The 13033-nt window shown below is 39.0% G+C and overlaps 1 protein-coding gene across 1 annotated transcript in view; it reads left to right on the forward strand.

Annotated features, from left to right (window-relative positions):
- PDGFC (platelet derived growth factor C) overlaps positions 1–13033 on the forward strand; it is a 151670-nt gene that overhangs the window by 76365 nt on the left and 62272 nt on the right. Inside the window, exon 2 of the mRNA XM_068404159.1 lies at positions 8993–9188. Coding sequence (XP_068260260.1) covers positions 8993–9188 — 196 coding nt within the window. The remainder of the gene's footprint in view (positions 1–8992; positions 9189–13033) is intronic.

Consider the following 13033-nt stretch of genomic DNA (forward strand, 5'->3'; position numbering starts at 1 on the left):
AACCATAAAGAAAAGGGGCATAATAAAACTAAGCCTTGCTTTTCAACAAAGTCTGACTTAAGATCAAGAAATGAAATTTTCAAATGGGTCAGATTTTAAATATTTTTTCTGTAAAGAACATGAATCACATGCATTTAAAAGCTTATGGGGAGCCATAGCTAGTGTTAAAAAATGAGATACAAGCAGGTTTTAAGAGAGGAATTGAAACTAATGCTTTTAAGTGAGATGAAAAGAGATCCAGATTAATTTCATGGTTTTGTTAAAGTTATCTTCTTGCACTTGTAACCACTCTGTGACATGCACAGTCTGGAAAATCGGGGTAATACTGCTCTGTTGCCCAGTCCCTTCCTACCTCACTTGGTATGTACAGTCTTTCAGGACAGACTGACTGATACTGTGTGGGCATGTGTGTGGTCTCTAGTACTAACAAAGCTAATTTTGGATGTAGCTTGTAAGTGCTGTTGTATTGTATTTTGAGTAGCAGAAATGGAAAGATTACATATTTGAAAATATTTACTGACTTTTTTCTACCCAAACCTCTGAAACACATAAGATTTTTAAAATACATTTTAAAATACATTTACTTTCTTTATAAAGTAAATAAATAATTTGGTTATCTCTTAGTACGTATAAATATCTCCAGCTGGGCAACCCTTTTCCTGGTTTACTTTTTGTTCTTGTTTCCTGGTTTCTCTGAACATTAAATCTTACAGCATGTCTTTTCTATTGACAATATTTTTCACGTATAGTAAGTTGTACTTTTCCAAGGAGACTTGCAATTCCTCCTATCCCAGACAGTTTTAATCGTTTGTTAAAACCTGGGTAAGTAGCTTCCAAAAGCCCATCCCTTTCTGAGCTTCATAATCATTGAGGACTACTCATTTTACCTGTTCATTATTAATTAAGATTGAATCTCCTGCTGTTCTGGTCTTCCACAAGATACACCTGGAAAATAGATCAATTGCTGTATACTGTTAGGCTTTGTTTCAACTTTGACAGTTTCCAGTATCTACTCACATCATTTTGTACAGAGGGGCTCCTGAGTGCAGAGTATGTAAAACAGTTCCCCCTGTGCAGGGGAAGAGAAAAAAGGATACAGAAAACACCAAAAATATTATGTAGCAGATTGATGCTCTGGAATATAGCAGAAAAAAAAAAATGTTAATAGAGGTCCTGTTGTAGGAAGATGAGGAAGTGTAAGAACAGATTTTGTTGTAGGAAGATGAGGAAGTGATGATGACCTCATGCTGTTGATGGGTGGTGGTCAGGTTCAAGTATAGGCTGATTATATCTGTTGTCTGCCCTTGATACTGTTGATTATGGAGCTGTTTACTATCTGCCAATCCTTGAAAAGGCAGGGTGTGTGTGTGTGTGATTCATTCTGGTGGTCTTTTCCCCTTTTTCCCTTTTTCTCTCCTCTCTTTCTCTTTGCCCTATCCTTTCCACTCCTCCTTCCTCCATCCCTTCCACCTCGGGAGTTAAAAAAATAGTTCGAGTAGTTACACACTTTGTTATGGCTTTTTTTTGTCATCACAGTTCCAGATACTATTTTGGCATTTAGAGACCATACTGTAAATGTAAATAAATTGTAAATCATTTAAAGTGAGGAGAAATAGAGAGTATAAACAGCTGCTCTTTTGCTGTGCGTACAACAAGTATTTTTAGTTCTACCTTATTCGTCCGGGCTGGTGAATTTGAATGGTTCTTCTACTGTATCTAATACCATAATGGCATATAGATGAGAGTCAAATGCCCAGCTGTTATCCAAACCATATGTGATTAATGAAAAATAGAGAATAAGAATTATTCTTCTCTTGAAGAATATTTCTTCAGAAAATAGCATTAAAAATTAAAAGTTTGTGCATTGGTGATAGCCTGATGTGCTTTCTTCTTGCTTACAAAGTACAGATGTGGGATCAGGTTAGCTTCTCAGTGTTTTATTCTGCCTGTATTTGGCAAAGAGATTATTTTATATCCAGTCTTTAATCTTTTAAATATGTATGCTTTTACAGTTATCAATACTTTTGCATTTCTGTATAGCAGTGCACCTACAAATAATTCTGTTCCTACTGAAATTAACTATAATATAGTGCCTATATAACTTCCACAGCACTTTCTGCTGGAAATGTTGTATCATTGCCTCTTCATTTGCACCTCCAGCACAACTCATGATTCTGGATTAATTTATTAAATATCTAAATAGTTTTGGTCTGGGGGAAGAAGCCAGAATTTTCTTCCCTTAAGTGATGCCTTTTCTGTCTGAGATGACTCAGGTAACTCAAGCTAGCAGTTTTAATGGAAGAGGACAGAGATAGGGAACAGTCCTTGACTAGAGGCTGTATGTTATGTGATGGCTATTTACCATATACTATTGTTATTAGGAAAAAAAACTGAGGCAAGAACAAATGTGAAAAAATATTATCAAAAGAACCAGCTTGACATTTGTTTTATCCATAAGAGAAAAGAAGAATATTGCTATAATAATTTTAACTGCTAATTGTCATATTGCAGAACTCTCTCTTAATTTTTGAATGACTGCAATGTATATTTTATGAATATGCAACATACTAATAATCATTGGCCCATGACTGAAAAGAGATGATATTATTATCGGTCCATTATAAAATAATTATTCCAACAGCTTTATGTATTTAATATAGATGGAATTCCTTTCATATTGAAGTCAGCAGGAGCTTTAATATTGATTCCAGTGCAGCCAAGACTTTACCTGTGGACATTGGAATAAATGCTTATTGAAACACTCTAGAATAATTAGATCTTAGAGCATGTGATAACACCAAAAAGTTACCTCATCTAACATTTAGCAAAAGGAATTCTTTATCTTGGCTAAAATGTAGTATTTATCTAGTTTTAAAAGATACTGAGCAGTTCAGGACCAAGACTGCCTTCCAAAAGAGTTTGGTCTGAAAACAGATCCCAATAGAAGTTACTTCTATTGTAAGAAGATTTACCATGCACAAACCCCCCTGTTTAATTGCCATCCTCTTCTTTGAGCAGAAGCCAGAGTACTAGGCAAAGGGCTGGCAGAATACTTGAAGCTTATGAAGTATAAACTTGTAAAGTAAAAGTATAAACTCATTTTTGTTTCTTGATGCAATTTGGAATCAAAGAGGGTTTGTTAGTGTATGATTAGTCATGATTATCTTCTGCAAGACGTTAAGTCATGCAGCTGTTTGGAAACTTTATTAAATCTGTTACTACAATTCCATACTCTCTTCTCCAGTGATGTCTCTTCCCCACACCCCGCCACACTTCTTTTTCTTCCCTTTGTCCTTCCCTGTTGGGCCAACTGCCAAAACTGAGGGTTCCTGAACAAAGATTAGAAAGCTTTTGCTTGTCTGCTCCCTTCATCTGTGTGCAGTCCTTCACATAATGTTCTTTACACAGCTTCAGCAGAAAGACCTTTAGCCAGCAGTTAAATAGTGTATGATGTTCAATGCCTAAGGTAACAGTACAAGTTTGAACTCAAAATAGTAACTGAAGAAAAAAGGAATACATTAAATTGTAGGATTTAAAAAACAAATACAGTCCTCTGTACATTCATCTTGCATTGTGTGAACTGAAATTTTTTTACATGCCTTTTCAAGTGTGTGAGGTAACTATGTGTCAGAGGGAGGAGTAATCTAAACAAGATGTCATATTTCTCCTACATGTTTCTAATTTGTTACTTTACATCCATATAATACTTTATCTGTTTGTATTTGTTACATTTGCTAATTTAGGTAACAAGTACCTGTGTAAATTAGCAGATTTCTAGTTAGAAGTTGAATTTATCATCTTATGATAGTTGATAGGTCGTGTGTGTGTATTATGGGTATGTGCACTTCTCTCTATATTTATTTCTCTCCAATACCTGAAGAATCATGTCAAGATTTCAGATAGGTAGCTGTTTCAAAACATGGAAGCTACTCAAAATGGAAAACCCGCAGAAGTCTAGATGTGTCTCAGAGATTTAACCCAGAAAAGTCACAAACCATGCCACTTAGGAAAGCTATCTTAGGAGATACAGCAAGCCTGTATGAAGTTTTCTTTGCTCACTACTTGAAAAGTTGATGATGAAAACAAACCCTGTGTGCTTCAGAAGCATTTCTTGTGGTACTTGAGGCATAATGGTTGGGAAGAACAGACTGCTTGTTAGGTAGGTTGAAATTGGCTGGACTGCCAGGCTTGAAGGCTCAGCATCTAGTTGGTGGCAGGCGGTAAGTGGAGGGTGAGGAGGCTGGGCTTGTTTAGTCTGGAGAAGAGAAGGCTGTGAGGCAGTCTGATAGCAGGCCCCAATTGCCTGAAGAGCAGTTGCAAGGGTGACCAAGTTAAACTCTTCCTGGTAGCAGCACAGAGTGTAAAAACAAAACAAACCCTGAAAAACTCATGGCTAGAAATTACAGCTTGAGAGGTTCAGATTGGACATCAGGAAAAATATCTTACCTAGGGTGATAGTACAGCACTGGAACAGGTTATCCCAAGGCCCTGGGGAGTTTCCAGCTGCGAGGGGGTTTGAATGTTGGCTAGAAAATGCCAAGCCTCAAATGGGTGACCTGCTGTGGTGTGAGGAGGAATTATAACCCAAGTAGGAGCAGGGACTGGAGGTCTCCAGAGGTCCCTTCAAAGCAGCATTTGTATGATTTTGGGTGGCTTTGCCCTGATACCCATTTTACATACGAACAATATCAAACAGAGCTATTTGTCTTCAATTTTCTGCCAATGACAGACCATTTTCCAGCTTTTCCTTTGCACCCGACCAAAGAGTTAAATTTAATTTTGACTGTTACATTCAGATAATAACTAAGAAGTGCCTGGAGGCAACTGAATCAGAGACAGAGGACAGAAAAAGGTACCCCTGTATGCCCTGAGTTACTACTTTTGAAAGCAGCCTTACTTCTTTTTGGAAGTCTGGTGAAAGAGGAAGAAATGGCATGTTATGTTACATTTCAAAGAATTTCTTCTACAAAGTCTCTTTCTGTACATATGTGGAGTGTTGTAAAAATTATATGGGAGTGTTGTCAGGAATTCCTTTTGATTAATTAAAAAAATCTGCTTCCCTCTGAAGTTCTGTGGTAACGAACAAGTAGTTACTGTCATCTTTTATTTCTGAGTTTTAAAGCAGAGAACTCGCACATACTGCAACATTACTGTATATCTGAAATTAGTCCATAAATATTTAGAGTTGAAACTTTTTTTTTATGTTTCAATTTGGCTTTTTTTCTTTTAAAGCAGTGATAGCCACACGTGAGCTAATGCTGTTTCTGAAGGCATAAACATTGATTTCCATAATTAAGGGCTACTGAATGAAATAAACCAAATAATATATTAAGAGTGCATGATTAGCAGTACTCTCATCTTGTCCTGTTATGAAATTAGTGTAAGTTTGCAAAAAGTTTTAAAAATTGATTTTACCAGTACTGTGTGACCTCTTAAGTGAATCAGCCTTTTAAGTGAATCAGTGCCAAGGCCGTTACTCCACCCTCAGTGCTCTTTTCTTCTGCAGCTCCTTGTCTGTCTCCTGAACTGTATTTGATTAGTCTGAGTTTTACCCATGACCCTCACTAAAATGTAGTGATTATGATGTACTAAGAAAGAGGTATTTGCTATATTTAAAGAGTGTCAGTGCTGATCTTTATGAAATGTGTTGTGCCCATGGGGGGAAGAGACCTACTTTGAAGTAGGCAGGAATGAGCTTGTCTAGTCGGTGGGTTTAATTTCAGTTTACAGTGGCATCTGCTGATCTGTTTGGTGATACCGTGGTTTTTCATCTGTGTTACTACGCCAGTGGGAGGGTTAGGCACTGCCGTGCTTTCAGAATGCCTGGAATCTTGTAATTTTCAGGGGCAGACTTTCTACATTGATAGATATATAAATCGGGTGATAGCATCTTGTACCACATCAAAGACGACTGCGGCAACTCATTCTTCAACTTCAAGCTCTGTTAAGTGTGTGCTGTCCTTTCCTAATAAGCCTAACCGTGTCATATCCGTGGGTCATTTTAGGGATTGTTCCCATCTAGTGTGCCCCGCTTCCAGGACTTTCTCCTCCAAGTGATCTCAGTGGCCCATCTTCTGATGAAGCTTTTTACTGAAGATGCAAATACATTGTTTTGTCCTTGTCTGTCCCCATTTCCCTTGCACGGTATTGTTGCCCCCTGGCTGAGATGGTTCTTTGCCTGCCTCAGTCCTTGCCTAAACGGATTCTTCAGGGTTGTTCAATGCTGTCTGTACAGTAATAATCTTTTTTTCTTCTTTTTTTTTGAGAGGGGAAGGTGGAGAGGATGGTTGTTAATAGAAAGGCAGACAGATCACAGCAGCAATGTATACAGCTTTGGAGTTATACAGCTGGCTGGTGTAAATCTGACTGAAGTTGTTACTCCCTTTTAAATGTAACATGCACTGATTTAACCCTAAAATAAAGCCAGGAAGTGCAAACTCATTCCACAAAGACTAGAGAGTGTAGTCTCATCTCAGCGACGTTCAGGTAGCTGTGCTCTTCAGAGTTTCCTCAAAAGAAATGTTCAGAGCATGCATGAACTCAGTAGGAGAAGGTTAGCTTTTTGTGGTACAATGGTACGATTTATGTAGAATGGATAAAAAGGAATATTGTGGCTTATCTGAAGACAAATAATAAGCTTCATTCTCCAGTGACAACAATTACTTGCCTTTGTAGTCATACAAAATAATTCTTTTGTATGAGAAGAAATTCCACTGTGCGAGAGCAAATATTTGAAATGGAGCAAGCGTTGTGTGTGGGAATTTGATACGTTCATGGAACACTGTTGTGTGCTAAAGTAAATAGATATTTTTCCTTTACAAATGGAGGAGCTGAAGATACTGGAGATGCCTCAACTTCTGTTCACTAAATTGTCATATGCCTTTTCTTTCCTTTGCTCCTTTTTATTGACTTCTCATTTGATATGCATGGACTATTTCCAGTCCTTACTTTCTGTTGTTATTGTCCTCATGATACAAAAGAAAACACTTTCTTAATGTGTTGTGAAATATAACATGGTTTGTAATCCTCTGTGTGATTTTAAAGAGAAAATGAACCACTGACTGTGGTGTCCTCAGACACCACACGTTGATATGTTTGTCTGAAATAGGGGTGCTTTGCATACTTTGGAAATAGCACTCTGGTGTATTAATCTCTGGGAAAGTCATTATTATTGTTGGCTCCTGTGTTTAGCGTGCAGCTTTCAGCTGACATACTATATATTATAGAAAAATGCTGTGACTCGGCTAACAAAAGCCCAATGAAGTGTTTCTTTGCCTTTTTTTTTGTGCTTTTTTACTTATTACTTCATGCTGTCCTGTCTATTTGTACACAAGACACTGAGTCCTCTGCAAGGCAAGGCCACACTCCACCAGTTTTATATAAGCAGCAATTCCACTTCAAAGAAAATTTACCATTTTCATACCACAAGTAGAAGGCACCAGTCCATCAGAATAGAAGGCAAAAATCTGTCAGACTTTAAATTATGTTTAAGTATAGATTAATTCTTTTAAAATAGCAATGCTGTTTCTATGGCCTTCTTTCCTTGCAGTACATTCATTTAGCTGTCAGCCTTTACATGTAGCTATAACAAGGTACAATTGCAGTGTATGTTTTCATTGTAGACTGAATCATATGTCTTACGTAGCTTCAAACGAATGTTCATCATGTTAGTTAAAAAACAAGCAGAAAAATAAGATAAAGTATAATTGCAAGAGACAAAGAATAATGGAAAACAAAATAATATTAATAACTCTCCAGTACAAAACTGTAAGCTTAATTTGTTACTCAAGTTATTAATAGGTATCTCTGAGAATTCCTATGGTTTACTGGCTGAAATGTCAAACCTGCCTGTATACAGGTTTTTAGAAAAAGCCAAAGATAGTAAAAGTCATGTGCTATAGCATAAGGAGTGTTTTTCCATTTGATGGAATTAAATTTTGCAGTTGAGAGTTCTCATCATTGTGTGTCGCAATGTTAAAATGTACCCAGATCAGGTCAGTGCCTGTTTTTTGCAGCTAAATACCCTATATGAGCTGATTCCAGCTGCTGAATGTGAATTCCTGTGAATATTGGGCACTTGAGAACGAGGTTTCTTGAGTTACTGTGAAGAGTTGGTGGAGCTCTGAAAGGCACAGCTGCTGCACACCAAAGGAGTCCTTTCCTTTTTGGTAACTCCTTGCAGTTGTGAATTCATAACCTGAAGAGGTCTTTTCAGCAGTTTCAGTGTTACTGTGTGCTTTAAAAATCAAATGCAGTTGGCTTATTTCTGTTGAATTTATTTGCTGCCGCACTGTAAAACATCCATTTAATTTTACATGTGTTTAGTCTAACAATGCTGTGAAGAATTTTGAGGAATGCCCTCAATTGAGGCTTGTCAGTAAATGCCTGATTTCTTACACTTTGTGACTTGCCCGAGTTTCCCAAGCATGTCCCATTTTCATTCCTGTATCAGGATAACTTTGTTCTGATACAGCCCTCAGGAAGGAGGCAGCTAACAAAATCCTTATCACTGTACTCAATAAATGTAGGACAGTCTCCTTTAACAAGAAACAAATTTAAACCATCCCTTCTGTGGTAGGTGTGAGCAGACCTCTCCCTATACCCTCGTGCGATCTCTGTGCACTCTCCAGTAGCAAAGAACAGAAACCATCAGCAGGCTGCATGATGTAGCCCCTTGGGCTGCTGGGCTTCTGTGAGGAGTCCAGTCTTGCATTCAAGTGTTTGAAGTCACATTTCTCTTATTTCCACTTGAACTTCTGTTCTGCTTTCTGAACAGCAATTGAGGCTTCAGTTTGAATAACTTTTTGCCAGCAAAGTAATGCTTATCACTTTGGGTTTTTGTTACTATATAGATTTTCCAAGCAGAAATTCCTTGCAAGATGAAGAAAAGCAAACAAAACAAAAGTGTCTTTATCTGTGCATACTGTACAAACACTTTAGGAAAAGGAGAAGAAACGAGTATTGATACATCTGTTTTCTGTCTTTACTATAGGCGTGCAGGATCCTCAGCATGAGAAGGTAATTACTGTGACTACTAATGGAAGTATTCACAGCCCCAAGTTTCCACACACATACCCACGCAATACTGTACTAGTGTGGAGATTAGTCGCAGTAGACGAAAATGTATGGATACAGCTTACTTTTGATGAAAGATTTGGTCTTGAGGACCCAGAAGACGACATTTGCAAGTAAGTTGCTTTTCCTTTAACTTAGAAAAATATGAAGGGAGGTGTGGGGGATGAAACAAAAGTGTTGCTCGAGTTTTGCAAAAATATCATAGAATCATAGAATGGCTTGAGTTGAAAGGGAACCTTAAAGACCATCTAGTTCCAAGCCCCCTGCCATGGGCAGGGACACCTTTCCCCTAGACCAGGTTGCTCAAAGCCTCATCCAACCTGGCCTGAACACTTCCAGGGAGGGGGCATCCACAACTTCTCTGGGCAACCTGTGCCAGTGTCTCACCACCCTCACAGTCAAGAATTTCTTCCTAATATCTAATCTAAATCTACTCTCTTTCAGTTTAAAACCGTTACCCCTTGTCCTATCACTACACGCCCTTGTAAAAAGCCCCTCTCCCGCTTTCCTGTAGGACCCCTCAGGTACTGGAAGGCTGCTAGAAGATCTGCCTGGAGCCTTCTCTTCTCCAGGCTGAACAGCCCCAACTCTCTCAGACTCTCTTTACAGGAGAGGTGCTCCAGCCCTCTGATCATCTTCGTGGCCCTCCTCTGGACTTGCTCCAACAGCTCCATGTCCTTCTTCTGTTGGGGGCCCCAGAGCTGAACACAGTAATCCAGGTGGGGTCTCACAAGATCAGAGTAGAGGAGGAGAATCCCTTCCCTCTACTTGCTGGCCACGCTGCTTTTGATGCAGCCCAGGATACGGTTGGCCTTCTGGGCTGCCAGCGCACATTGCTGGCTCATGTTGAGCTTCTGGTCAACCATCACCCCCAAGTCCTTCTCCTCAGGGCTGATCTCAATCCGTTCTCCGCCCAGCCTGTATTTGTGCTTGGGATTGCCCCAACCCACATGCAGGACCTTCCACTTGGCCTTGTTGAGCTTCATGCGGTTTGCACAGGCCCAGCTCTCACGCCTGTCAACGTCCCTCTGGATGGCATCCCTTCCCTCCAGTGTGTCGACCACACCACACAGCTTGGTGTTGTTGGCAAACTTGCTGAAGGCACACTCAATCCCACTCTCCGTGTCACTGACAAAGATGTTAAACAGGACCAGTCCCAATACCGACCCTTGGGGAGTGCCACTCGTCACTGGTCTCCACTTGGGCATCAAGCCGTTAACTGCAACTCTTTGAGTGCGACCATCCAGACAATTCTTTATCCACCGAGTGGTCCATCCGTCAAGTCCATGACTCTCCAATTTAGAGACAAGGATGTCATGTGGGACAGTGTCAAATGCTTTGCACAAGTCCAGGTAGATGACATCAGTCACTCTTACCCTACCCACCAGCACTGTAGCCCCATTGTAGAAGGCCACAAAATTTGTCAGGCATGATTTGTCCTTAGTGAAACCATGTCATCTGACAGCAATAACCTCCTTATTTTCCATGTGCCTTAGCATAGTTTCCAGGAGGATCTGCTCCATGATCTTGCCAGGCACAGAGGTGAGAATGACTGGCCTGTAGTTCCCTGGGTATTCCTTTTTCCCCTTCTAGAAGATGGGGGTTATATTTCCCCTTTACCAGTCAGTGAGACCTTCACCGGACTGCCACAACTTCATCTGCCAGTTCCCTCAGGACCCGTGGATGCACCTCATCAGGTCCCATGGACTTTTGCACCTTCAGGTTCCTTAGATGGTCTTGAACCTGATCTTCTACAGTGGGTAGTTCTTCATTCTTCCAGTCCCTGCCTTTGCCTTCTGCGATTTGGGTGGTGTGGCTTGAGCACTTCCCAGTGAAGACTGAGGCAAAAAAGTCATTGAGTACCTCAGCCTTCTCCATATCCTGGGTAACGAGGTCTCCCAGAGACCTCTCCTTCCAGAGGGGGCCCACATTTTCTCTAGTCTTTTTATTACCGATGCACCTATAGCTTTTCTTGTTGCCCCTGAAATACATGGCCAGATTAAATTCTGTCAGGGCTTTAGCTTTCCTAACCTGATACCTGGCTGCTCGAACAATTTCTCTGTATTCCTATGTGACACATGCATGCCAATATATTTATAAAATGCATCTTTTAAAGTATTAGTTTGTGATTTTCTTTTGCAGTGCTAGAGAAGGATTTGATGTTTGAAAGCTTTGGGGTCCCCCCATTTTCCTTCAGCATTCAGTATCTGAGCCACAGATATATTATGATACAAAAAAATGTGAAATATTTAATCTCTCTCTCAAATAAAAGTTTTGAAACCTGGGAAAATATTCTTGCCAGAATGTCAGAGGAATTAATATCTAATTTTTACAGAGAAAATTTGGGTAAGCAAGTTACCTGAAATGGAGTTCAGATCATGACAAAGTAAAACATCCATGTTCAAAAAGAACCCCACCCTACTACACAATATTTTAATGGCCTTTAATGGTCACGTTCTCAGTTTTCTATGAAAAACAGCGCTTACAGTATTGCATTAATTGACATTCTTTAATGGTATTGTTTTTTTCCCAACTTCAATTAGTATTCTGGCTGCTCAATCACTGGCACAGATTTCTGTAGGACCTGTGGAATCTGTATTTCCTTCCTATGATTCACAGATGAAGGCTTCATAGCTTGGGAGAGGAACAATCGTGACATAACAGGCATCAGGATGGATGTAGTTCTGAACCAAGCCATCTGATTGATCATGTTTTGGATATCTTGTGAGGCAGTAGGGGCTGACATTATATATGCTTCCTGTGGGTGGGTGAAAGGGGAGAGGTCCTAAACTCTTTTATCCTGTATCTGTCTGCCATCATAGCAACACATTGTAAAAAAACCCAATGTGTGAGTAGTGTTACATTGTCTGAACTCTTTTCAGTAAATTAAGTAACAGATAAAATATGTCATTTGAATGGCATATCCTCCTTTGATGTGTTCCTGGAGGGGTACTTCACACAAGATTTTTCTTTCAAAGTAGTTTTTTGTTTTGTTTTGTTTTTCTCTTTGGGGTTTTATTTTTGAGTACCTTGTATACACATTTCGTTTGATTCTTGCTTTCAGTTTTTCTACTATTCAGTTGTTTTTATATCTTGAATCAACTTTTGATAACAAATTTGGATTTCTTAGAGATTACTTTTGCACTTATCCTTAATTTGGGAGCTGAGGTTCATAACAGATAGATATCTTTCTTTCATAATTCTGAAGGGAGTGATTGTCAAGGCCATGTCAAATATAATTAAAATACTAAGTACTAAAAACATATGTTTGCTCAGATGAGTGTGTTCCCTTTACACAATAATTGTTTTCTTTAAATGAAAACTTAGCTTGCTTTTTCTTTTCTTTGCATATGGCAGAGTGAAGTGGCAAGTGAAAGAAAATCCAGGTAGGGTGACTCATTTGTCCACTTGCAAAGAAAAAAGTAAGATAAGTTAAAATATTTTTAATATTGTAACTAGAATAGTATTTTAATGTGAGTACGTTTATTTTAACTAAACAATATGCTAAATACAAAAATACTGATCAAATTAAGAAACAGTAATAAGTCACTCATAATCTTCACTCGGTCGTAATCTTATTGTGCTCATATTTGTTTAGGGATACCAGGAAGTTGTATGAACGCAATTCCTGATCTGTGAACTTTTGAGAACACATTGGGCTTTTTGGCTTGGAAGATATGACCCTCTGAAAAAGAGAGTTCTATTGTTGTTTTAACCAAGAGAAAAAAAGATAGCTAGGGTTCTCTTAAATTTAAATTCGGTAACAAACTCAGTAAAGAAAGAGAAAGTGTACCTTATTTGATGTGAAGGGAGTATAAATAATTGTCAACTTGAGGACATAGCTAAAACACAGAGAGTTTAACTATGTAAAACAGTTCTACAGAGGCTGTCACAGTTTAAAGCTGGGCTGGCTATTAACCAGGTGGCAGATGCTCTCTGTTAACCCTCTCCCCCCCAC

This window comes from Nyctibius grandis, chromosome 6 (genome assembly GCF_013368605.1).
Source record: "Nyctibius grandis isolate bNycGra1 chromosome 6, bNycGra1.pri, whole genome shotgun sequence".
Lineage (NCBI taxonomy): Eukaryota > Metazoa > Chordata > Aves > Nyctibiiformes > Nyctibiidae > Nyctibius > Nyctibius grandis.